The sequence below is a fragment of the Oratosquilla oratoria genome, chromosome 29, assembly GCF_046742065.1.
Source record: "Oratosquilla oratoria isolate Oo_2021 chromosome 29, ASM4674206v1, whole genome shotgun sequence".
Taxonomy (NCBI): Eukaryota; Metazoa; Arthropoda; class Malacostraca; order Stomatopoda; family Squillidae; genus Oratosquilla; species Oratosquilla oratoria.
Window position 1 is genome coordinate 6,219,742 of NC_134805.1, and position 14,090 is coordinate 6,233,831.

Genomic DNA, 14,090 nt, shown 5'->3' on the forward strand with positions numbered 1-14,090 from the left:
TTCAAACTTAGAGTCTATTACACATAATCAAATTATGTGTAATAGACTCTAAGTTTGTTGGTTCTCAATCTTGCCTCTTAACGTGAGGATGGGGGTTGGTGGGTCGATCCCCGGGACCCAGGAGTCATCGACACTTGATTCAGGCTACCGTCAAACAATTTTATTCATCCCTTGAAATCCTCCTGTAGGCAAAAAGCTCAAGTCAGTTCCTGCCTTTACGCATTAACCATAAAAAAAACGTTCTTAAAGAAGGGTTATGTAGAGGTGTGGGGAGGAGACGAGAAGGAGTTACGGTCACATGACTCCTAGCTCAAATTTTCAGGCAGCAACCGCTCCGACCCACGCTTCTTGTCACAAAAATGACACGCCTGCATCATCTAAAATTGCGTTTCTTTTATGATGATTTTTACCCTCATTCGTGAACCCCTGATACGTATTTTTGTATAATACTTGCAAGATAAAGAGTCGTAAGCTCGCCGCTCTGCACGTCCTTGGAATTCTTTGAGAATGCCTCCCTCTAGTCGACTCTGCGCCCAGCTGAACGACATACACCGAGGTGACTTGAGGTTCGAACACAATTTTTTCTAATTGTCATTACATTTTGCGCTTCTGGCGGTATCCCTCCTTGGTAATGAAAGGCACAACAGAAAACATCATTTGTCTTAATTTGCTGTCGCAATGGGCCTCCCGTCCTTTTGCACCAACCATAGAGGTTGGTGACAGAGAAAGGTTATTGTACTTTCTTAGTCCAACCAGGCTATTGTATAGTATATATTGTGTACTCTATATTGTAGAGTGCATACTATATATTGCATATTGGGTATCATACGTTATACATTGTATGTTGTATCCTGTATGTTGTATGTTGAATATTGTGTGTTATATGTTGTATGCTGTATGGTATTTTACATATTGTATAATGTGTACTGTATGTTGTATATTTTATTTTACATGTTGCATTATGTATATGTTGTATATTGCATATTGTATGTTACATGTTGCGTATTGAATACTAGATATTGTATATTACATGTTGCACCTTGTACATTGTACTCTTAACATTGTAAGTTTTATATTTTGTATTGGGTATTGTGCATTATGTACATACTGCATAACGTATATAACATACTGAATAATTTATGTTCCATATTACATGCTGTGTAGTGTACATTATAAGGTCATCCTTCTCAAGACGGAGAGGGCTTTTGGTAGATACATTTCTATGTGATGTTTATTGTATATCATACGTAGGTCTTTTAATCCAGCCCTCGCCAACCGCCACATTTGCGGACGTTTGGGCCCAGGACATGAACCCTTTCCCCCACCTTTCACCACTGTTTCGTTACATGTGCTTAGTCACTCACAAATTTTAGTTAGTAGGTCCTGTTGCCTCCAATCATTCATTTACTTAAGTTCAATTTAGTATAATCTTTTCCTGCATTCATAATCTTCCGTCTAGGGAGAATGAAAATTAGAGAATTTTCTTCCTTTCCTCCGTTAATTCTTATACAGTGTGCTTCTCTGAGGAACACTCAAGGAATCCCCCGAGAACACGTAAGCGAGGTCCTAGGTGAGCTATGCAGTGACGTAGTGATTTCTTTAGTCCAGTGATCTTTAACTTTATATTAAAGATCCCCCCAAAGTGATTGATCTTACAATCGTGAACCAATTTAATTTCCTCCTCCATCCTTTCCCCAAGTCTGTATGGCAATATTGCTTACTTAAGCAATCTCGAATCTCTTCATATATCACTTAGGTTACAAAATTCTTAAGTCAGCAGTGGGCCCCCGGCCATTGTTTATAAACACAAGGTGGAGAGTAAACTTATGCAACTCCTCGCCTGCTTACTGTGTTATCTATAAACACCTAATCCTTAGAAATTCAACACCCGTCTTCTACTCCTCTTTTTACCAGCTTTCCTATCAGCCTCTTATAATCCCACTTAGATAACTGGTGATGTTTTATGTCCTCGGCCAATTCACGAAGTTGGTTTATGCCCTGGGGTCAAACGACTGCACAAGTGGTGGTTTGAAAGTGTTGGATTAAGAAGCCTAAATGTAGTGTACATTGTATATCGTATATTACGCATCATATTTACTATATGTTGTATATTGTAAATAGCTTACTCAAGGAATACGACAACAGAACATTTGCTGGAAACTGTACGACTCTAACGCCGATGACGAATATGCAAATGGTACACACACACACACACACACACACACACACACACACACACAAATATATATATATATATATATATATACATATATATATATGTATGTATGTATGTATATATATATATATATATATATATGTATATACATATATATATGCATATATATATATGATATATTATTTTCATTTCGATTAGCAACTGCAAAATGTCTCTGTCCGGAGGCACCGTTTTGATGGACATTTGCGATCCACACGACTTCAGAAGAGGTTCATCCGGATCCAGAGGCAACGATGATCTCATCTTCGCCGTTTCCAAATCCAGTGATCTCCTCTGTGTTAACAAAGTTAGCCCACCAAAAGGTACGCAATTAAGGAATTTGTTGCTATCGGTGTGTGTGTGTGTGTGTGTGTGTGTGTGTGTGTGTGTGTGTGTGTGTGTGTGTGTGTGTGTGTGTGTGTGTGTGTGTGTGTGTGTGTGTGTGTGTGTGTGTGTGTGTGTGTTTGTGTGTGTGTGTGTGTGTGTGTGTGTGTGTGTGTGTGTGTGTGTGTGTGTGTGTGTGTGTGTGTGTGTGTGTGTGTGTGTGTGTGTGTGTGTGTGTGTGTACATTTTACTACCATAGGATTTGTAGGATGAATATATATTGCATAACATATCATTGGAGCTCAATTCGTGGCTAGAATAGCTCCTTCCTTGATGTTATGGCCAACCAAGGACACTTGAGCTTGTAGGTCTTAGTGAGTTACAAAAAAATCTCTATCTCTGATTTCATTCATAGCACTTAGGCAAATTGTGTACACTTGAGATTAAGTTGCTCCAGACTTTCTGGAGTGTCATAGTGTCTGGTAACGCAGAATTATCGTATCATAACTCGTCATGAATAAATAAACGAAATATCATGTTTACCAAGAAGGAGGAGGACGACAATTTCAGATATGCGTGACTCAAAACCCATTTTTCTTTCGAAAAATGTACAGGATTTTGGGGAGCGAGGTACACTCTAGCATTGATGGGCTTTTTCGCTATTGCATCTGCTTACTCCATGAGGGTCAGCTTGTCCGTGGCCATTTTGGCGATGGTCAAATCTGGAAACAACACGAAGAACGACTCTAGCAACATCTGTCCAGCGCTCGACGGAGACGACGAAGAAGCCTCTGACGAGGTAAGCAGGTCCTCTTACTCTTGTGGCCCCTTTCACCCAAAGAATCAAGTCATATCAAGAAAGGCCCTTGTCTCTGTAGAGGGACAAGGTGGTTTATGCGAAGGATACACGGTTTACATGAGTATATCATAAGTAGCGGTGGTAAAAAACAGAGACCTGCAAACTAAGGCATGATCCTACACAACAACATCAAACTAATAAATAATCGAATACACATATTGATTGTAAGACAAACTGACACTGAACTAAGACAACATATGGTGTTCCACAGGTATAACAAAGAGACTCGCCCAGACTTCGTGGTCAGCTGGTGAGGCGTTAACAACAAAGTTAAGTGATAGTTAGGACTCGAGAAGAAATCGCTAAGCTGGTGACCTAGGCTGACGTATACCAATACATTACTTAATTAGTATACTAAATAACAATATACAAAATATAAAGTATTTATCTATGGCAAGTGAAGTTTCATAATACTGATGAATGACCTTTGCCACTACACCGACATTTCCCAATCTTCCTGAAATCACTTGACGTGAGTCGGTATAAAGACTAAAATGGATCACTGTCAGCAAGCGGGTTCAACCTCATTAGGTTATTTAGCAAAATTTACTTCCAATCAAATGTGTGACCTATGTTTCAGGATTTGCATACATCATAGATAATTGCTTAGTTAAACGTGTGATAAATAAAATTGGGGATTAATATCAAGGTATCTGTCACAGTCAACTTACAGACGATGAATGAATAACAATGAATAGTCTTCCTATTTGTAGACAATATCTTTCGTCTTCTAACTAATCACTATATTCGAATCGTACGCACATACACATACACACGCATACACACACAAACACACACACACACACACACACGCACGCACGCACGCACTCAAACACACACACACACACACACACACACACACTCACACATAATTAGGACATGGTTTTGGGGACAGACAGTGATTCTCGACCTGTTTTTTCCACATAAATCCCGCACTTATGGTATACTGTTTATTATCAACTTCGTAGGGATCAATTCAACTCAGCACAGTCCTTTGGTATCTGCCAACTACTCGTTATGGGTTTGGTGAACTTCTTGGAATACTATGTCGGAGACCCATTAGAACTCTCATGACCTCGAGTTGGGACAAATTGGCTCAAAAAGTGATCTTTTCACATCCCCACCGACACGCGTAAAATTGTCTTCGGAAATCTAATAGCTTTTGCTTACTGTGTCCTCACCCCGTTCTTCCTCCCCTTCCCAGATCGAAGGTGAGTTCGAGTGGGACGAAAACGTGCAGGGCCTCATGCTCGGGGCCTTCTCCTACGGCTACGTCCTCACCAACGTCCTCGGGGGTCGAGCGGCCGAGTACTTCGGGGGGAAGAAGGTCCTCGGCCTGGGCATCGTTCTCACGGGTATCTTCACCGTCGTCTCGCCAGTCTGTGCCTGGGTGGGCCCCAAGCTGTTCTTCGTGTCCAGATTCGCCCAGGGACTCACCGAGGTTAGCAAGAAATAGTTCTCGAATATTAGCACATGCTTTCATCCTTCTCCTGGGCTTTTCCGTTGCACTTCCATAACACCATTCCGTCTGAACTCGTTTCTATTCCCCTTCATATACCATACCTTCCACTTTCCCTCCTCCACTCCTGCTCTATCTCTGATAGTTATCTATTCGTTGAGTTCTTCACCTTCGTCTTCACCTTTTCATCACATTCACAGACACACGCTCTCTCTTCATTTCCTTTTCATCCGACCTTCTTGTAGCACAGTCCTCGGCCACATTTTTTAAGGCGTTCTTTGTTTCCTCACAACTTCACGTTCTTCTATTTATCTTCTTTAATACTTCCCTCCAGCTCTTTCTGAACTTTTTCTTCCAAATTTGTTGCACCTCCTCTTCGTATCTTTGCCTCTTTCATCTCTTTCATCTGGCTCATCAGTTCCGTATCATCCTCAAAGAAAGGGCGATCAAATTCGCATGGCAATGTCTTAAAAGTGATGTGATTTGCTCTCGACCTTATTAACCCTTTACTGCATAAACAAAGGTGAATTTAATTCCTTTAAAAGACTTTATCCTAGCTAAGTCCAGCTTTGGAGACTCCCTAAAGCAGCGGTTCTCCACCTTTTCCACTCCGTTGCCCCTCTTCATGAATTCTCAATATTCGTGTGGCTCCTCTTCGTTTTTCTTCCTAATCCCACCCCCTTTGCTTTATTACAATGCTGGCAATCAAAATTGTCTTATATTTGATAGATTTTGTGATATGCTTAACTTACATCACTAGACTGCATGGTATAGAAATGTACAATTCATAAAGAGCAGTTCATGGGCCCCATAAGTTCTTGTCATCGCTCCCTTGGTAGCTCCCGTGGCCCACAGGCTGAGAGCCTAAAAGCACTAGGCGAACGATCCAAAAAGCAATCATAAGACATTCTGGCATCTCAGTTGCCTTATGTATTTAATTATGGCGGACAAGCGATTATATTTCTGTTGTAAGCACTCCTCCACTCTCTAATGCTCGAATCTGATTTGTGGCCTTGCAAGGAGAAAAGGATGAGGGTCTGACTGATTTACACCCTCGCAGGGGAAGGCGGTCTGAGTGACCTGTAGCCTCGCGAAGGGGTGTCTAACTGACTTGTACCCTCGCAGGGGGTCACAATCCCAGCCATGCACATCCTCGCAGGGGAAGGCGGTCTGAATGACCTGTAGCCTCACGAAGGGGTGTCTAGCTGACTTGTACCCTCGCAGGGGCAGACGGTCTGAATGACCTGTAGCCTCGCGAGGGGATTTCTAACTGACTTGTACCCTCGCAGGGGGTCACATTCCCAGCCATGCACATCCTCCTGGCCACGTGGATCCCGACACTGGAGAGGACCAAGTTCTCCGCCCTTGTGTACGCAGGTGAGGCTCTCGAGTACAGTCGCCAGCACTTCTGTGTTCCTTTTAGTTGCTGAGTGATAGGTGTATGTATCTATACGTCAGGTGTCTCGCAGTAAACAGAAGTTCTGTAAATGAGGATGCATTATTACTAAAGTATCTAAGGCATATTTTTTCACTGTCATATTTGAAATAGAGACAACAGGACATTTGGTGATGACTGTACAGTCGGAAGGAAATGCTTTGAGATAGTGTGATTGATATACTCGTATATCTATATTATCTATCGAGACGCAAAGGATCATTTAAAGTGAATAAAATCGTCTGGCGTCAGCCGGTATAGTATTTCACAGGCATCTGGAATTCCGTGCATGGGCTCCGAAAGAATGTGTATTATATTTCCTAGTGCTCCAGACGCTTAGAGACTTTCTGTGTACTCGGAACCTGCAGGCATTGACTTTGGGACAGTGGTCACATTTGCAGTGAGCGGATGGCTCTGTCACTCCGGGTTCCTTGGAGGATGGCCCTCCGTCTTCTACATCTTCGGAGGACTTGCGATCATCTGGGGCTTCTTCTGGGTCTTCCTGTGCTTCGACCGGCCCGAGGACCATCCCAGGATCTCGAGGGAGGAGCTGTTATTCATCAAGTCACAGACTACCGAAGGTGGCAAGAGTACAGAGGTGCGTTCGTGCGTGCGTGCGTGTGTGTGTGTGTGTGTGTGTGTGTGTGTGTGTGTGTGTGTGTGTGTGTGTGTGTGTGTGTGTGTGTGTGTGTGTGTGTGTGTGTGTGTGTGTGTGTGTGTGTGTGTGTGTGTGTGTGTGTGTGTGTGTGTGTGTACCTTTTTGTTTGAGCACATACGTGCTCATAGTGTTCATGTGTATATACGTACTTGTACTCTAATCACTGCATCCAGGTAAGTGTTTACATCCTTATGAATAGTCTTACATGACCAAGTTCACTGACTGTATTATTTTTACTGTATGATCTTAAATACATCCTCTTTTCCATCACGAAGACACTGCCAGTCCCTTGGAGAGCCATCTTCACTTCGATGCCCTTCTACGCGATCCTATTCCTTCACTTCGGGGGCAACTGGGGCCTCTACATTCTCCTGACGGAGACTCCGATGTACCTGAACTACATCCAACACTTCGACCTGAAGAGTGTAAGTTCAGTAGCAACCTCGTGAGCCACTTGTGGCCCGGGATCAGTTTTCGTGGTCGGAACAGTGAGCCACTTGTGGCCCGGGATCAGTTTTCGTGGTCGGAACAGTGAGCCACTTGTGGCCCGGGATCAGTTTTAGTGGTGGGAACAGTGAGCCACTTGTGGCCCGGGATCAGTTTTAGTGGTGGGAACAGTGAGCCACTTGTGGCCCGGGATCAGTTTTCGTGGTCGGAACAGTGAGCCACTTGTGGCCCGGGATCAGTTTTAGTGGTCGGAACAGTGAGCCACTTGTGGCCCGGGATCAGTTTTAGTGGTCGGAATAGTGAACCACTTGTGGCCCGGGATCCGTTTTAGTGGTCGGAACAGTGAGCCACTTGTTGCCCGGGATCATTTTTAGTGGTCGGAAGAGTGAACCAGTTGAGGCGCGGGATCCGTTTTAGTGGTCGGAACAGTGAGCCACTTGTGGCCCGGGATCAGTTTTAGTGGTCGGAAGAGTGAACCAATTGAGGCCCGGGATCCGTTTTAGTGGTCGGAACAGTGAGCCACTTGTGGCCTGGTATCAGTTCTTGTGGTCGGAACAGGGTACGGGAGGAGATTCCAATACGGTGAGAGAAATGAAGTTGTGAAATTCAAGAAATGGTAAAGTCACCCCCTCCATTACAATCACAATAAATAAAAACATAATAACACAAGAATAAAGGAGACATAATAATAATAATAATAATAATAATAATAATAATAATAATAATAATAATAATAATAATAATAATAATAATAATAATAATAATAATAATAATAATAATAATAATAATAATAATAATAATAATAATAATAATAATAATAATAATAATAATAATAATAATAATAACATAATAATAATAATGTAATAATAATATAATAATATAGGTATAATATAATAATATAATAATGACAATGTACATAAAACCGTCCACTAGACTGTGAAGATAACCGGTGCAAAGCCGAGCAAGTGGGTCTGCCCCACATCTATCATAACTCTTATATCCTTCCATTTCACTCTTTCCTTCCACTAAACCCCGAATTCCCCCCTCCCTCCCTCTCCCCCATCTTATCTATCCTGCCCTCTAACTAACTAAAAGATAACCGAGCAAGTGGGTGTGCCCCACATCTTTCATAACTCTTTCTTCCTTCCATTTCACTCTTTCCTTACACTAAACCCCCAAATTCCCCCTCCCTCCCTCTCCCCCATCTTATATATCCTACCCTCTAACTAATAATAATGCAATGATATAATAATAATATAATATTGATAATATAATAATGCAATGATAATATATCAATTCAATAATAATATATGATAGTATAATAGTAATAAAATAATTATATAATAATATAATAATAATGTAATGATATAATAATAATGTATTAATACAAAAATAATATAATAATAATATGATAATAATATAATAATGCAATAATAATATAATAATGATATAATAGTATGATAATAATAATAATAATAATATAATAACAATAATGATAATAATATAATAATAATAATAATAATAATAATAATAATAATAATAATAATAATAATATAATAATAAAAATAATAATAATAATAATAATACTAATAATAATAATAATAATAATAATAATAATAACAATAATAATAATAAAATAATAATAATAATAATAATAATAATAATAATAATAATAATAATACAATAATAATAATAATGATAATAATAATAATAATATAATAATTAATAATAATAATAATAATAATAATAATAATAATAATAATAATAATAATAATAATAATTAATAATTAATAATTAATGATAATAATAATAATAATAATAATAATAATAATAATAATAATAATAATAATAATAATAATAATAATAATAATAATAATAATAATGATAATGATAATGATAATGATAATGATAATAATAATAATAATAATAATAATAATAATAATAATAATAATAATAATAATAATAATAATAATAATAATAATAATAATAATAATAATAATAATAATGATAATAATAATAATAATAATATTAATAATATGATAACGATATGATAATATAATAATGATATAATGATATAATAATAATAATAATATAGTAATAATATAATAATAATATAATAATATAATATTAATATAATAATAATATAATGATAATATAATGATAATATAATAATACTATAATAATAACATAATAATAATATAATATAATAATATAATATAATATAATAATATAATATAATAATATAATAATAATAATATAATAATAATGTAGTAATAATATAATAATGATATAATAACAATATAATAACAATATAATTACAATTTAATAACAATATAATAACAATATAATATCAATATAATAACAATATAATAATATAATAACAATATAATGACAATATAACAACAATATAATAATAATATAATAACAATATAACAACAATATAACAACAATAAAACAACAATATAATAACAATATAATAACAACAGTAACAACAGTAACAACAGTAATAGTAGTAATAGTAGTAATAGTAATAATAGTAATAATAGTAATAATAGTAATAATAGTAATAATAATAATAATAATAATAATAATAATAATAATAATAATAATAATAATACATACATACATATACCAATGCTTTCTCCCCCTTACAAGGGGGGTAGCCAAAAAGAAAAAGGCATAAAATCACTCCCACCCATTCCATCCCTAAATACACTCCACACCCCTCCACCCTCCCTCCCATCTTAGCACCTCCTGAATGACGGGCCATCCTTGCACCTTGTCCACTGCCCTGGGTCAGAAGCAGTGTCGCAAGACACAGCACATCCACTGCAAGGCCGCTTCATCAAATCGGCGACCCCCCCTCTCCGTCCCCCCATTGCATAAAATGAGAGGACGGGGAGAAATCCCTTCGGGCTGCGTCAAATTTTGCTCACACATACTACCTCACCCCCCATCCACACGCCCATTCCACCTCATGCAATCACAACCTCATCCATATACAACCATTCTCCATTCACCCCTGTCTTCTGTCCTCTCCGTCCTTCCTCAACAGACATTCCCCTCTTCCCCAAAGCCCCCTTCACCCCATCCATCCACCTCATCCTGGGACGCCCCCTCATGTTCACTCCCTCCACATCTGCCTTCCACACCTCTTTTACTAGTCTTTCTTCACTCATTCTTTCCATGTGTCCAAACCATCCTAATACTCTTTCATCAACCCTATCTCCCAGCTCCTTTTCCACCCCTGTTCTCCTCCTCACCTCCTCATTTCTCACTCTATCTAGCCTAGTAACCCCCATCATACTTCTCAGACACCTCATCTCAAACACATTCAAACTCCTTCTCTCTTCTTCTCTTATGTTCCATGTTTCTGCCCCATACAGTGCTGTTGGCACAATCACTCCTTCATACAGTCTCCTCTTAGCATCCATTCCCTAGTGTCTATTCCTCATTACACTCTTTAATCCACCAAGGCATTTACTCGCTTCTCTCAATCTACATTCTACCTCCACTTTCACTCCACCTTTCCCTGCCACATTTGCACCCAAGTATCTAAAACTATCCACTTCCTCCAGTCGCTCTCCCTTAATGCTCACTTCCAGTCTACTGCCACTTTCACCCCTTGTACATCTCATCACCTTACTTTTACCCACATTTATCTTTAGCTTTCTTCTATCACATACTCTCCCAAACTCTGCCACCAACTTCCTCAATCCCTCCACCGATCCTGCTACAAGCGCAGTGTCGTCCGCAAACAACAGCTGGCTCACCTCCCACTTTTCTCCATTTTCTTTAACCATCTCCAATCCCTTGCCCACTACCCTTGCATTTACCTCTCGCACCACCCCATCCATGTATAAGTTGAACAGCCAGGGCGACATAACGCATCCTTGACGAAGTCCCACCTTTACCTCGAACCACTCACTCTCTCCATTTCCAATCCTGACACAAGCTATACTATTCTCATAAAAACTCTTGACAGCTCCCAAAAGCTTTCCTCCTATCCCGTATATCTATGATAGAGGAAAACTCTGTGCATAGAGAAATGATGACACTTTTATACTACGACTGTCCCTCCGTTATGCTGTCCTTCAACCCCTTGTTGCTGTCCTGTACCATTTCTCTGAGTATTCCTTTTCTGTGATGGGGGAATTCCCTGTGGTGGGGGAAAAGAATACTGCCACCAAGTATTCCCACTTGGATCGTAAGAGGCGAGAAGAAAGGGACGGGGATTGGGACTTGGCATCCTTCTCCTTGTAGCCCCACAGGGGAAATTCCTAAAAAAAAAAAATAATAATAATAATAATAATAATAATAATAATAATAATAATAATAATAATAATAATAATGATAATAATAATAATAATAATAATAATAATAATAATAATAATAATAATAATAATAACTATAATAATGATGATTATAATAATAATAATGATAATAATAATAATAATATTAATAATAATAATAATAATGATAATAATAATAATAATATTAAAAATAATAATAATAACAATAATGATAATAATAATAATGATAATAATAAGTTCTCGAAAGTGCCGAAATTGTTGAAGGTGCCGAAGTTCTCGAAGGTGCCGAAGTTCTCGAAGGTGCCAAAGTTCTCGAAGGCGCCGAAGTTTGCGAAGGCGCCGAAGTTCTCGAAGGCGCCGAAGTTCTCGAAGGTGTCGAAGTTCTCGAAGGTGCCGAAGTTGTCGAAGGTGCCGAAGTTCTCGAAGGTGCCGAAGCTCTCGAAGGTGCCGAAGTTCTCGAAAGTGCCGAAGTTCTCGAAGGTGCCGAAGCTCTCGAAGGTGCCGAAGTTCTCGAAAGTGCCGAAGTTCTCGAAAGTGCTGAAGTTTTCGAAGGTGTGGAAGGTCTCGAATTTCTGGAAGGTCTCGAACTTCTGGAAGGTCTCGAAGATCTCGAAGTTCTTGGTGTTCGTATTTCTTCCGAGGTTGTCGAAAATTTCAAGAAGCACTATTACGCAGGCTACAAAATTTGTTGTGGTAATGGTGGAAGAGGACACAGGCAATACCAGTTGTACTATTTAGAGCGTAGGTTCAAAACATTTAAAAGAAAGCACCCCAATCGTGGTCAAGGTTGGACGTTGGACACAATGCCTCTGCCCGTAGCAGCTCGGTTGAAAAGACGTAATATGCATTATTGGAAGTGGGTTGCGGATGAAAAGAAAATCAGTAAGATGGATATCAATATGTCAGCGTCTTTAAAAGGTTTGTTACGGAAAGAGCACCGTGAAAATTTTCCTTCTTTTTACGATGAAAAGGTCAAAGAACCCCGTGATAGTGAAGCCGCCATGAAAAGGCGACAGCGACATTTCTGGGCTTGGGTGACAAAACAAAAAAAGATTGACAAATCCACTATTGACAAAGTTCTCCCGCCACCCCGAATATTACGAAAAGTGTAAAAACCGGCCATCTACGACATGCATCGCGGAGCAATCTATACAACAATTCCAACGTATAGTCCTTAGTTTCAACGAGATATTACGCAATTCACCAACATACGAGTACAGTGATAGTACAATAGATGACCTGGAACCGTATAGCGGGGATATTTCTTCCGACGTTGTAGAAAATTTCAAGAAGCACTATTACGCAGGCTACAAAAAATTTTGTGGTAATGGTGGAAGAGAACACAGGCAATACCAGTTGTACTATTTAGAGCGTAGGCTCAAGACATTTAAAAGAAACGCCCGTAAAAACGTGTTCGCTATGAAGAATGTGAGGCGCCAGCAAGAAAAGAAGAGGGAGCAAAGGAAAGTAGAGTTGAGAAGAGACCTGAAAAAGATCCAAAAAGAGAAAAAACGGTTACAAGCGGAAAAGAATGAAGTGGATAATAAGCTGCGGAAAACAATGTTAGAAAAAATGAAAAATAATGAATCGGAATACATCTCCCAACAAAAGAAGGGGATGGGTGGGTCGGAGTGTTCACCAAAGGAATTGAAGGACTACACAGAGCAGGAAAACCGTGTTCTCACTGAAATGAGAAACCAATGTACAGTAATCGCCAAAAATAAGACAGCCGAGGAAAGTAATCCGCGTGGGCGTGCGCATGAGAATGTGAAGGGGCAGGGGCAGACGCTACTCACTGTACCAACCGAGATAAAGGATAAGGTACTCAAAGATCTGTACAAGGGAAAGTCGCCGCTCTAAACGTTTTTTCAATAATTTAGTGGGGTTGAATAATATGTTCTCATTTACGTCTTTCTCGACTTCCAAAAAGTTGGAAAATGCAGCAGAGTCAGTGATGTCTTACAAGATTCAGGGTAGGATATATCATAGGTTGTTCACGTTGGATGCTCAGAAAATAATTCAATCTTCACCGTTTCCAGGGGTGCCGGAACGGAGAAATGATAATTCGTATTTGGACCTATACTTTTATTATGACAGAGACCAACAATTAAAGATTAGAACTGTCCGTGTAACACGAAAGCCGGATGAGAAAGTCTCCAAACAAACATTAAACCGTAGAAAAAGAGAACAAAAGGAAATAACAGAAAACCAATCCATAGTCACACTCTTCTACGATTATATGGCTGAACACAACAGTTGCCTATCCGGTATGCTCCAAGAGCTTGAGACTGCAAAGGGGTTGATTGAGGCTCACATGAAGAAGTATGATAGTGTGCCAAACGTGTCAATCACGTTAAAGTCAGCTGAGGGTATACAAACC

At 39.0% G+C, this 14,090-nt stretch overlaps 1 protein-coding gene across 1 annotated transcript in view; it reads left to right on the plus strand.

Moving 5' to 3' along the window:
- Positions 1-2,384: 2,384 nt before the first annotated feature.
- LOC143040801 (putative inorganic phosphate cotransporter) overlaps positions 2,385-14,090 on the plus strand; it is a 31,231-nt gene continuing 19,525 nt past the window's right edge. The window contains exons 1-6 of the mRNA XM_076212234.1: positions 2,385-2,538; positions 3,154-3,338; positions 4,603-4,839; positions 6,147-6,234; positions 6,661-6,941; positions 7,226-7,375. Of these exons, the coding sequence (XP_076068349.1) occupies positions 2,385-2,538; positions 3,154-3,338; positions 4,603-4,839; positions 6,147-6,234; positions 6,661-6,941; positions 7,226-7,375 (1,095 nt within the window). The remainder of the gene's footprint in view (positions 2,539-3,153; positions 3,339-4,602; positions 4,840-6,146; positions 6,235-6,660; positions 6,942-7,225; positions 7,376-14,090) is intronic.